Raw genomic sequence first — 13,354 nt, 5'->3', positions numbered from 1 at the left:
AAATGTCCACGTCAGCTGCAGGCTCGTTGGTGGCTGAGAAGTCCAATGTGGGACAGATATAGCAGTGAGATAAATCCAGAATTAAGAAATTAAGGATACCTTGTCAGAGTGAGATGTAGATTTGACCAGGCTTAAAATGGCATAAACCTGTTGACACATGAATGTTGCCTTTCTTCCTAATGTATAAGATGCTTTTATCCTTGTTGATTTTACTTTTACTTTTATAGCTACTATCCATGACAAATATAAAGCATGTGCTTAATGGTTCATTTGTTATGTTGATGTTTTGTGGCTGAAAGAGTTTATGGCAAAGCCTTTGGGAATTTTGTCCCAAACTAAATTCCTTTAGAACCCTGCAGCCATTAAAGAGATGAACTCAGCAGAATCCTAGCAGAAGAAAGTATATTAAACATGTATTAAAGTATACAGTTTTTGGGTTGACTTAAAATAAGTCATACATAATAATTGATAAGTAGCCTGCCTTGCCTGGGATTTTTCTGCATTAATAACATCAGAGGGAATTTATCAGAAAGCTTGAGTCACAACTGTAGATGTTGGAATCTAGTACCAAAAAAACCCAAACTGCTGGAGTAACTTTGAATCGAATCTGTGGGAAAGAGGATGAGATCCTGCATCAGGACTGAGAATGTAGAGAGAAGATGGCCAGTATAAAGGGGAGAGGAGGAAGAGTGAAACAGTTGCCAGTAGATGATGGGTGGAATGAAATGAAATGCATATTGTCACTACCCAGGTAAGTCAGCCCACACTTAACTACAGCAGGGTGTGCAATCATGGACCAAAAGTGCAGGATACAGTGTTAAAGTGAGGGGAAATATTGTTACAAAGATAAAGTGCCTGGTTTAGAAAAAAAATTACAGTTAAAACTATGCAAGGGCCTCATCTTTAATCAATGATAGATCTAATTAGAAATTTGATAACAGCAAGAAAGAAACTGTCTTTGAATCTAGAAGTTTGTGTTTTCAAGTTTGTGTACCTTCTGTCTGTCAGAAGGAAGAAGAAGGGATTATGACTCGGAGAGATGAGTCCTATGATAGCTATCCTGAGACAGTAGAAGACATTGGAGGTGAGGTTGGTTTGACCTCCATTTACAATTTTCTGCAATTTCTTGTGGACTTGGACAGAGCAGCTCCTGTGAAGCATCTGGGCAGAATAATTTCTGCAGCCAGTCTTAAAAACGTATGAGAGCTCTTGGGGACAAGTTGAATTTCCTTTGGCTTCTGAGAATGTAGAATCATTGCTGTAATTTCTTTATCATAAGACCATAACACTTAAGAGCAGAATTAGGCCATTCAGCCCATCTAAGGATCTGCTTTGCCATTCATTGATGTAATTTTCCCTCCAATCCAACTTTTCTGTTTGACTCCCAATAACCTTTGACGTCCTTACTAATCAAGAATCAGTCAATTTCTGCTTTACTTCTATCCGATAACAGCCTCGACAGCCTTCTGTGGCAACAAATTCAACAGATTGACCACTTCTGGCTGCAAAAGACCTTGTAATCTATTTTCTAAATGGACATCCTTTTTTCTGTGTATGTGTGCTTTAGTCCTAGACTCTCCCCCTACTGGAAATACCTTCTCCACATCCACTCTATCTAACTCTTTTACTATTTGGTATGTTCCAAAGAGATCCCCTCATTCTTCTAAACTCCAGTGAGTATAGCCATCAAATGCTCTTCATATGTAAACCCTCTTATCCCTGAGATCATTCTCTAACACCAGCACATCTTTTTTAGATACGGCACCAAAAACTATTCATTCCTAAGGCCTTTTAAATTCTCAGTATCCTTGCCATTATTTTCTTGAAATAAATTTGAATGTTGCATTTGCCTTCCTTACAACTGACTCAAACTATATACATCTTAACCTTTAGGGACTTGCATTAGTATCCCAAATCTGCTTTCTAAATTTTCTCCCACATAGAAACATTATCTATTTCTTTATTCCTTCCACCACAGAGCATGACCATACACTTCCTAATGCTATATTCCATCTGCCACTTCTTTGTCCATTTTCCCTACCTATCCAAATCCCTCTGCAGACTCCCTACTTCCTCAACACCTTCCCCTCCACTTTTTATTGTATCATTTGCAAACTGAGCCTCAAATTCATTACCTAAATCACTTACAAAACCCTACAGAACCCCACAAGTCAATGGCAGCCAGCCAGAAAAGGCCCTCTTTATTTCCATTCAGTTAGCCATTCTTCTATCTATGCCAATACCTTTTCTGGAATACTATGGACTCTTATCTTCTTTAGCAGCCTAATATGTGGCTCTTCGTCAAATGCATTTTGAAAATCTAAGTAAATAATTGATTTTCCTTTGTCCTACTCATTACTTTCTCAAAGAACTCTAATACATTTGACAGACAAGATCTCCCCTGAAGGAAACAATGCTAACATTGGCCTATTTTATCTTGTGATTTCAAGTTCCTCAAAATCTCATTCTTGATCATGGACTCTGGAATCTTGCTAATGACTTAAGTTATACTAAACAGCTTATAACTTCTTGTCTTTTCCCTTTTCCCTTCTTAAAGAGTGGAGTAATATTTACAATTTTCCCATCATCTGGAACCATTCCTAACCAACAATTTCTGAAAAATCATGACTGATGCATTCACAAACTGTTCAGTTACCTCTTTCTGAATCCCGGAGTGCTGCTTGCCAGTTCCAGGTGATTTATTCACTTTTAGCCTCTTCACCTTCCCAAGTGCCTTCTCCTTAGTAATAATGACTACATTCACTTTTGCCCTGACTCTCTTGAATTTCTGGCACATCACTGAAATCTTCCACGATGATACAAAATACCTATTCAGTTCATCTACCATTTGTTTGTTCCCCACTATCAATTCTCCAGTGTCAAACTTCTGTGGGTCAATATCCACTCTTGCCTCTCTTTCACCCTTTGTATATATTTATTTTTAAATTTGGCATCCTCTTTTATGTTATTAGCCTCCTTACTCTCATTTTTCTTCCCTTCTGTCCTTACTTTTTTTTAATTGTCTTCTGTTTGGTTTTAAAAGCTAACCAATACTCCAGATTCTTGATAATCTTTGGCAATATTGCTTTTGAGCTTATCCTTTACTTTTTAAAATTATTCCCAGAAACTCCTGCCATTGCACCTCTACTTCCAACCATCTTTTGGTAGCTCCTCTCTCACATTGTTACCTTTACTCCGCTGGAATGCCAACACATTCAATTTCAGCTTCTCCCTCTCGAACAACGGAGTGAATTCTGTCATATTGTGATTAATTCTTCCAAATGGTTCCTTAACCTAAAATTCTCCAATTAAATCAGATTAATTTCACAGCTCCAAATCCAGAATTGCCTTTTCACAAGTGACCTCGACCACAAACTGTAACTATAAAGCCATCAGTAGTAAATCACGAAAATATGTAGATACTGTTGTTGAAGTAAAAAGACAAAGTGCTGGAGAAGCTCAGCAGGTCAAACAGTGTCGTTTATGTAACAAAGGTAAAGATATATAACCAGCGTTTCGGACCTGAGCCCTTCACCAATGTGTGATAAGAATGCCAGCAGGTGTTTGAACAAAAAGGTAGAGGGAAGGGAGGGTAGCAAAAGCTGCTTTCAGGTGGCCAGAATACCCAAATGTAAAGCCGCCTAAAATCCCGAATGCCACTGTTGGGAGGCCACATGAAAGTGAAAAACCTGTCCCCGAGAAACATTTACTCAACCCACCTCAGGGAGGTATATTCTCCGCTTTGGAGTGCTCCCCCTACTCACCTGAAAGCAGCAAGGCAAAGTGGCTAGGGGTTAGTCTGATGACAGTCAGCTGGCGACCCAACTCCCCATGCCTGGCAGCCCCCCTCCCTGCTGCCAACAGCCCCCTCCCTATTGCCCCAGCCCCAACGTCCCACACCAGCCGCTCCAGCCCCGTAGTCGCGCGCCAGGGGGCTGTCATGCAGCAGAGGGGGGGCTGTCGACAGTGGGGAAGGGGCTGTCAGCAATGGGGAGGGGGGCTGTCGGCAGCGGGGAGGGGAGCTCTCAGGTGACTGCCCCTGCCCTGACTCAGGAGCCGGCGTTTGCTCTGCAGCACCCCTCCCCGCTGCAGACCTTTCAGGTGTCTGCCACCTTCGTAGACACCTGCAGCCAGCTCCAGAGCTGCTTTCTCCCAGCAATTCCACCTGAAAGCACCTACAGGCAGAGATGACTGGTGGAGAAAGGATGGAGGGGACAGCAGGGATGAGGGGAGGGAGGGATAAATGGGTGGGTAAGGGGAAAGGGAGGGGAGAACTGGAAAGGGAGGAAAGTGGGAGAGGACTACATAGTATATGTTAGTAGAAAGTGGGAGAGGTGCATAAGGCAGTCCAGATGTAGTTATTGGGAAGAGGAAGAGTTGAGGGGTCTTGCTTGTGTTGGCTTGTCGCATGCATTGCTCTACAAAGCCCACAAACAGGCAGGCATAGATGGGACCCTTGCGGGTACACATGGCTACTCCCTTAATTTGGAGGAAGTGAGATGACTAAAAGGAAAAGTTATTTTGAGTGAGGATAAGTTCTGCCAGGTGAAAGAGGCTGGTGGTAGAGGAAGAAGTGAACTGCTTTCAGACCTCTTGTGTGGGGGATGGAGGTAGAAAGGGATCAGACATCCATCATGAAGAAGAGGCGGGATGGTTCAATGAATCTGAAGTAATTGAGGGCATGTGAAGTGTTGTGGATGTAGGTGGGGAGGGATTGGAACAGAGGAGAAAAGATAGGGTCAAGGCAAGATGAAACTAGTTTGATGGGGCAACAGCAGACAGAAAGAATCATTGGGTCTGCCAGGATGGTTGGATTGGTGTATCTTGGGTAGAAGATAGAAGATAGAAACAGGCAGTGTGGGTGGGGGAGAGAATAAGGTGGTGGCCATTGTGGTGGGGGGGGGGCAGTGATCCATTTCTTGGAAATTCTTTTCTTTTCCCAATTTCCCATGCCCACCATAACATTGTCTTTTTTACATGCCTTCTCCAACTCCACTTCTAACTTGCACTGGCTGCTATTTAATTCCTATCAGAGTCTTTTTATCCTTGACGTTTCTCAACTCTACTCACAAGGATTTGAAGGGGTTGGACCAAACAGGTTGTTGGTGATATTAACTCCTATGAACTTGAAATCTGCACCATTTCTATCTCAGAACCTTTGGTACATACATTGATATGTGCTCTCCTCTGTTTCCTTCGCTGAATGATCATTTTTTTAAAATTTTGCTAACATTAAGAGAGAGAGAGGGATTGTTATCCTGACACCATGTGACCCGAGTCACTACCTGCTGTCCCTAGTCTGTCTCATCCTTTTTTTGGACCTCCACCCTATAATGACGATGGTAGTTATCTGCAAACTTTAGGATGCAGTTAGATAAGTATTGGCTGCGCAATCGAGAGTACATAGGGAGTATAATATGGGACTTAGTATGCAGCCATAAAGGGCATAAATGTTAAGTGCTATAATGAAAGTGATGGTTTCTTTACCAAACCTCACTGCTTGCGGTGTGCAAGTCAGGAAGTCGAGGATTAAGTTGTAGAGGGGGTGTCTTGAAGTTTGGTGTGATTATGGAGGGGTGTGTAATGGAAGATTCTAACCTATTTTTTAACACCTATTTTTTAACCTATTTTTTCTTAATTCCCAGCTCTTGGTTCTGTAGAGCTGAGAACCTGCTTGTGTTTTAGAATCAACAGACATAAGCAAAATTCCACCAAGGGGCCAGAGCTGCAGTTATCTGATGAAAGGACATCTGTGTACTGAGAACATTTAATCTTCCTGCTTGTTTTGGTCACAGACTGTCAGACGCCTAGCCTTGATGCAAAATAAACCATTGTATTCAAAGTGATAAGCTGAAAATTATGTTATTCGTTAATTAACCTAGCATGCTAGCTTGCTTGCTTAACTTTCTTGCTGTGCTGGGAATAGGTGCTTGGGTAAGCAGTTTTTGGGTAATATAAGGCAAGGTCCCGGTGCTGAAGTGAGAGACTCTCCGAGAGGTGGCAACATCTCTCAGCAAGAAGAAGAACTTCTGGAGTCCAGCCAACATCCCGGACAGGGGAGGTGGAGAAGCTGCTACCGGCGCCCTGACAACCTACAAGTGTGCAGTCGTTGCCTCGCTTCGGCAGTTGGGACCAGTCCAAGCATTGATAAGTATAGTTGAGAAGGGCTTGCATATTGTAGTGTGAAATCAGCTTTTGAATTTGTAATAAACATTTGTATAATCTGAACTGCTCTCAGTGTGTGTGTCTATTTTCTTTCGGTAGCTCATACACTGTGACCAATCTAAAACGAACAAAATGAGAGGTATAAGTTTATCCAAGACAGGGTGAAGATGTAGGACAGGGAGCAGTGAATTTTGGACACAGAGGCAGATGAGTGATAGGTGGAAGCAATAAAAAAGGAATAAAAAGCAAGCAGAATGTAATGGGTTTTGAAGACAGAAACTATCTGTTATACCTATCTCTATTTCCCAAATCTATCCCTCTCCCTCCTGCTACATGTTAGCAAATGAATGTTCTGTATCTCATTCCTGAATACCCTGCACTAGTTGTTAACATTGGCTAGCTTGTTCAGCATTTAATATTTTTTTATTAGATTTATTCTAACCTCTTTGTTTTCTATGAACTATTGCAAAGAAAACTGATGTTATTGGGAGAATGAAATAGCATCGTGGCAACCACTGGAAGGAAAATCATTAGTTGTACGTTTGATACTTCTGTTAAATTAAAAGAGACTTGGTGAACTTGTATAAATAATTTCCACATGACTTTGTTAGTATCATTATTTTTTTCTTCCGGACTATATTTAATTTTATTTCTTTTCTCTTTGTTGGTGAAGACCTGATGATTAATTTTTGTTAATAAATTCTCAAGATAGGCTGCCCAGCCTTTTTCTTTTTGTTTTTTTTTACATTAGGTGGGGTTTTATATAATTTTTTTTTTCTTTTTGGAAGATTTCAGTTTGAGCAGATGAGAACATATTCGTTAATTGTGGTGTAAGGCGATATGTTACATTCTCCCTGTTTATTCTTTACCTCACTGACAAAAGACAAAGGAGGAAAAACCCAACACCCAACCCCAACCAACCAACTTTCCCTTGCAACCGCTGCAACCGTGTCTGCCTGTCCCGATTCGGAATTGTCAGTCACCAACGAGCCTGCAGCTGACGTGGACATTACCCCTCCATAAATCTTCGTCCGTGAAGCCAAGCCAAAGAAAAGATGATATGATTAATAAAAAGATTGAAAAAGACAGAAAAAATGATTTTATTTTAGCCAGTTATAAAATTAATTGTTCCACTTTGTCGATTAAAAATGTTTCCAAGTGCCCATCTTATTTAGATAAGAAGCTTCAGTTGGCAGTCCGCTATCATGATCAGACTCCAAAAGCATGAGAACATCTCGCTCCCAATCTGGTCCTTTCACATTGAAAATTACAGCACTGCTACCATCATGGAGGGTCCATGGTCGCAGGCTTTTAAACTGGCCATGGTTACCAAAGTTCTTGGGAGAACTGGTTCCCAGGGACAACGTACCCAGCATCGTGTGGAACGGATGGATGACGACAATCAGTTCATCATCCGGAATGTGAAAGGAAAATCATTTTAAATGTTAAGAGCCATTATTTTGGGCATTTGTTAAAGCAGGTTATTAGGTTGGCCCAACACTGTGGGTCAAAGGGTCTCTGCTATAAATGTTTACATTAGCTCATAATTGAAGAATTATTAATGAAGAGGGTACAGTCAAAATTAGAAGAATAAGAGAGAATTATGAATTCAGTGATACAGAAAGAAAACTACAGAAAGTGAAAGTAAGCATGGATTAAATTAAGGAGAATGGAAAGAATCATAATGCATCGGATAAACCATTTTTGCAAGACATTTAAATTTGAAGGAATGAGACTCCAAACAAACTAAATTACAAAGGTAGTTTGATTCTAAAAAGAATTCAGATGGAAATGGATGTTTCATTTTACCATGATGCATTTAATCCTTCTCAATGCCATCGGGCATAAGAATCTCATGTCATTCAATTTATTTGCACAGTCACATGATGAGATGAAACCCACGCATTAATTTCCATATTTTCACAATTATCTATATAGCTCTGCATAATTGCACTGTCTAATTTACACATCAATAAAAATGACTAACATAGTCTCATCATATATTTTCATTTTCTACACATAAATATTTTTGTTTCCAGCATTATTCGTTGAGTTAACTGTGCCAAAGCATATGGATAGGTGGCGTAAAAGGGTGAATGGGACTGTAATTTGCCAAGTAAAATCATAAATAAAATCAATTTTGTGTAATAAATAACCCATTTTGTTGATTTTTATGTTGTAGATTGAGTCAAAAAATGAAGAAAGCTGGCATGACATAAAAGGACCATTAAATGCATTAATAGCATTTTACATACTGCTTGTGTCTGTGTATTCTAAATCAAGTGTACAGGAATGAATAGATGAAAAGAGAATCTCACAAAAGATAGCAAAATAATTTGCTTGTGTAGATGTCATTTGTCTAGATTAAAGTAAGTGCTTCATTGACTTCCAATGTGAGGGATTTCTTGATAAATTATATGTCAAAAGCAACTCAGAACTTTTTGGGTTTTTTTATGAAAAGGTATGAAATATATTGAATTAAGAAGTTGTCTGAATAGAATACATTCCACTGCAGTGACTTCTTTCAGTCCAATGGCACAAAATTAACTTCACCGAGAATGCACAGTATTTTGGCTGTGGATAGACCAACCTTTGGGTGTTTTGAATAAAACAGGATCAGACAGGGGTCCCAGTCCCTTGCCATTTCGCCCTTGGATCCGGAAATAGTAGACTGTGTCCAAATTGAGATCCAAAATCTGGTGGGTTAGTCTATCACCACTGACTAACTCCATTAACCATTCATCGATAGGTGCATTCTTCTCGATTGTATAAAACAATGAATAGCCTAAAAGTAAAGGGAAGATTAATTGAGATTATTTGGTGACAGTGATGTAACCATAAGATCGAACAGCCATTTTCAACCTTAATTTGGCTATGGCCCCCTTAGGGATCTGCTCAAAGTTTCAGGACCCCTTCCCTGTGAAGCAGTCAAGTTTCTTTGGTTCCTTCCATACTTCTCTTCTACGGACAATATTAAAATATTTAGGATTTCAATTGGTGGCACCCTTTAAATATGCCATGGCCCCAGGGGTACGTATGGCCCCGTGGAGAATGGGTGCATTAGGGTCATCCTGTTTGTAAAACTCACCGGGTTGATGTGAAGAACCAGATACTGCAATATCATTAGACTATAAATTGTACCTTTATTCCTAATCCTCCAGTCTCAAGGACCATATGCCCTTATCCTTCAATTTAACACCATTGGAACCATCCTTTGATAACCATTGACTGCATTTCCTGTAAAGCCTTTCTTCCATGTGAAGTACACATTTGGTGTGAGTTATGAACTAGCTGCTTAAACATCTGTCGTTGCTGATCTACTATCTATTCCTTGAATCTACTTTTCCAGTCAATCTTAGGCAACTCCATCCTCATAGCATTGCAATTGCTTTCATTTTAATATAGTATATTAACTTTAATGCAAGGTTCTCATGCTGAAACTGAATTTGAAATTCTACTCTGCAATGATATTATTTTTCTTAATAGTTTCTTTGATAATTAACTTATCTCATTACAGAATACCAGATTTATGTATCTGCTTCCTGGTTCAATACCATATGTATGGCTCTAAGAACCATTCTGAATATTTTCAACCTCACTGTTACACATGAAAATTTAATTTGTCCAATCAAGTTCAGCATATTTCCCTTGTCCTTTTCTAGGTTCACACTAGAAAACATATTTGCTGGACATTAGACAATAGACAGTAGGTGCTGGAGTAGGCCAAATGGCCCATTGAGCCATGGCTGATCATTCATTATCAGTACCCATTCCCAGCCTTATCCCCATAACCCTTAACTCCCACGCCCACAAGAGCCTTATTTAACTCTCTTTTGAACATATCCAGCGAATCTGCCCCTACCACCCGCTGCCGCAGAGCATTCCACAGATCCACACTTATCTGCGTAAAAAAAATTCTCCTCATCTCTGTCCTAAAGGACCTTCCTCGTATTCTTAAACTATGCTCTCCAGTCCTAGTCTTCCCCAACATTGGGAATATGTAATCCGAATTCACCCTGTCTAGCCCCTTGACAATCTTATATACCTCAATCATGTCTCCCTTCATCCTTGTAAACTCCATCACATATAAGCTCAGTCTTTCCAACCTTTCAGCATATGTCAATTCTGCCATCCCGGGAACCAACCTTGTAAATTTGTACTGCATTCCCTCTATAGCGAGTATGTCCTTCTTCAAATTTGGGGACCAGAACTGGACGCAATATTCCAGGTGAAGTCTCACCAGCGCCCTGTACAACTGCAGGAGGGCATCTCTGCTCCTATACTCTAATCCCCTCTTTATGAAGGCCAACATCCCATTTGCCTTCTTCACCACTTGCTGAACCTGCATACTAACTTTTAGTGACTGGTGAACAAGTACACCCAGATCCCTTTGCACTACCCCACTCCCCAGTTTGACTCAATTTAAATAATATGCTGCTCTCTTATTACTACCTCGAAAATGGATAACCTCACATGTGCTCAGATTGAACTTCATCTTCCATTACTCTGCCCACTCCCCCAACCTATCCAGTGTGATGTTGGAAATGTTCTGTTCACATTTGGAAGAAACTACAGAAGGTAATGAATGTAGCTCAGAACATCATGAAAACTTCCCTCCCTTCCATAAACTCAATCAACATCCCCTGCAGCCTTGGAAAGGCACTAACAAACTGAAAGAATCATCACCCCCTGGACATGCTCTCTTCTGCCTCCTCCCATCAGAGAGAAGGGTTAGAAATGTGAAAGCCTGGCACCAACAGACTTAAAGACAGTGAAAATATGCTGCCCTTGCTTGGATGCTAATTGATCTTCCTTTCCTTTGTAATTCCGTGCACTGTAAATTGTTTTCCTAACAAGGCTGTATGAATGTGGTTGGATCACAAAAGAGCCCTTCCCACTGTATTCTATAACAAATAAACAATAGTTAAAATTTCTTTTAAAAAGGAAGGTATGACAATTCCTAATTGAAAAATAAAAAAGCTTCTTGGGAAGTAACAAGGTGAATTAATTTTGGGAAGGAATTCTAGCAATGAGATCAAGAAACCAGATGCTTCTACTCCCAATGATGGCCATTTTGGACTGAGGCAATACAGAAGGGCCCAGAGCTTGAATACCAAATAACATAGTCAGTAATATCAAATCACAGGGGATCACAGGCACAAAGTGGTTCCACCTGAAGGAGAATTAGTAAACAAGGTCCACGTTGGTCTTGCTGAAAACTAGTGGGGGGTAACCACAGCACATCACAACATTCAAACTTTTATTTGCTGGAAGCTGCGTTTTTGATGGATATCAGTTTCTGATGTTTATGAAGAAGTACTGATCCTGTGAGATATGACACTGTGAATTACAATTGATTTTGACACCGCTGAACTGTGCAGGAATGAATTCCTGCTCAGGTCAGTAGCCAGTGATGTTGATGGTTATATTTTTTTGCATGAACTTCATACAAATGCTAGAATGTTTATGATCATTCCCAAACTACTTGGAAAAAATAGAAAGTCCACCTATTATCCAATAAATGAAAAGACAGACAGCAATGACAAGCAGAGTTGAAATAGCATTGCTTAACATGAGAAGATAACTGGGGCACTTTATAACTGTCGCTACCATTCTGAAATAAGATTTTAGCTCCTAATCTCACTCAACTATTTATTTCTGGCTGATAGGACTTAAATTGTTAACCATATTTCCACCTCACTGATAAAAGGCAAAGGAGGAAAAACCCAACACCCAACCCCAACCAACCAATTTTCCCCTGCAACCGCTGCAACCGTGTCTGCCTGTCCCGCATCGGACTTGTCAGCCACAAACGAGCCTGCAGCTGACGTGGACATTTACCCCCTCCATAAATCTTCGTCCGCGAAGTCAAGCCAAAGAAAAGATTTCCATTATCCTGTCTGAAGATGTTTCTTTCTGCCACCATCCCTGATCGCCTTAGCTCCAATTTTAAGGTTATAGCCTTTTGCTCTGGGGTCTCTCAGCAGAGGAAATTATATTTTTTAACCATACTATTCCTTTAATGAAGCAAACATATCAGTCTTATTATTCTTTAATCCTTTAACTCTGTCTAGTTTTCCAACTTCACTCTGGGTCTCACTTTGGGATGTTCCTTGTGTTTGTGCCATGGTTTTGAAATGCCTGCCTGCTTTCCGCTCATACCTTGATGAAGGGCTCAGGTCCAAAATATTGGTTATATATCTTTGCTTAATTTGCATGTTGTGTGACTTGCTGAGTTTCTCCAGCACTTTTGTGTGTGTTTTTACTACAATCACAGTGTCTGCAGACTTCCTTGTTCAACTAAAAAAATACTTGAGAGGTCTTCAGAGGATGGATCACCCTTGAAAATCTAGCAATAGTACAGACAATACTTTAAAACATGAATTTTAACTTAAAAGTGAAATAAGATTTTTATTTGAAATAAGAATAAGCATTAATAGAATCAATTCAGTTTTAAAATGGTTTACCTAACTCTTCCGTGATGAGAATTGAAAACGAACTGTATCAAGGGAAATGGTTTCTTACAAATGTAGCTTTGCATTTACCTGTAATTTTTCCATTGGCCTCCATTGGTGGTTGCCAGCTAATGATGATGGCTCGAGGCTTCCCTTCCCTGCTAATGACAGTCAGGTCCTTTGGGGCTGAGGTGGGAGCTGTTATCCGAGTTCAAATTAGAGGGAAGAGATAGCAATGTTATGTGAATTGTGGATTATTAGGGCTGACAATTTGTAATGATACTGGTAAGGTCAAGTGAAATGAATCTTAATTCAAAGCAGAACATTTTAAAATTTCAATCTATGAGTATTCCATTCTTCATTTTGACCCATATTGTAAGCCTAGAGAAGGGTACACTCCTAATAAATGATAAGGTTCATTCCATCACAGTGCTGGCTTGAGCATTGTAAGTGGTTTGCTGGCTAGACAGAGTTCAGAAGGAGTTACTTGCCACAGAGGATTCCAAGCCTCTGACCTGTAGTTGCAGCCACATTATGCAAATGGTTACTCCAGTTCACTTTCTGGTCAATGGTTATCCCAAGGACCTAGAATTCTAGATATTTATTTCAGATGCCTATTTATGGACTGTAACTCTGGTTTCAACACCATAGTTGCAAATGAAGTAGTCCCCAAACACCAAGAAATAGGTTTCAGCATCCTATCTTTCAAGTCAATCCTTGACTTCCTGACCTGC

The 13,354-nt window shown here is 40.1% G+C and overlaps 1 protein-coding gene across 1 annotated transcript in view; it reads right to left on the bottom strand.

Moving 5' to 3' along the window:
- Nucleotides 1–13,354, bottom strand: part of dcc (DCC netrin 1 receptor) — a 718,171-nt gene that overhangs the window by 89,407 nt on the left and 615,410 nt on the right. Inside the window, exons 19-20 of the mRNA XM_069923064.1 lie at nucleotides 12,711–12,818; nucleotides 8,756–8,950 (exon numbers count right to left, since the gene is read on the bottom strand). Of these exons, the coding sequence (XP_069779165.1) occupies nucleotides 8,756–8,950; nucleotides 12,711–12,818 (303 nt within the window). The remainder of the gene's footprint in view (nucleotides 1–8,755; nucleotides 8,951–12,710; nucleotides 12,819–13,354) is intronic.

The sequence above is a fragment of the Narcine bancroftii genome, chromosome 3 (genome assembly GCF_036971445.1).
Source record: "Narcine bancroftii isolate sNarBan1 chromosome 3, sNarBan1.hap1, whole genome shotgun sequence".
NCBI classification, from domain to species: Eukaryota; Metazoa; Chordata; class Chondrichthyes; order Torpediniformes; family Narcinidae; genus Narcine; species Narcine bancroftii.
Note: the sequence above shows the minus strand (reverse complement) of the source record. Positions and strands in the feature narration are given on the sequence as shown.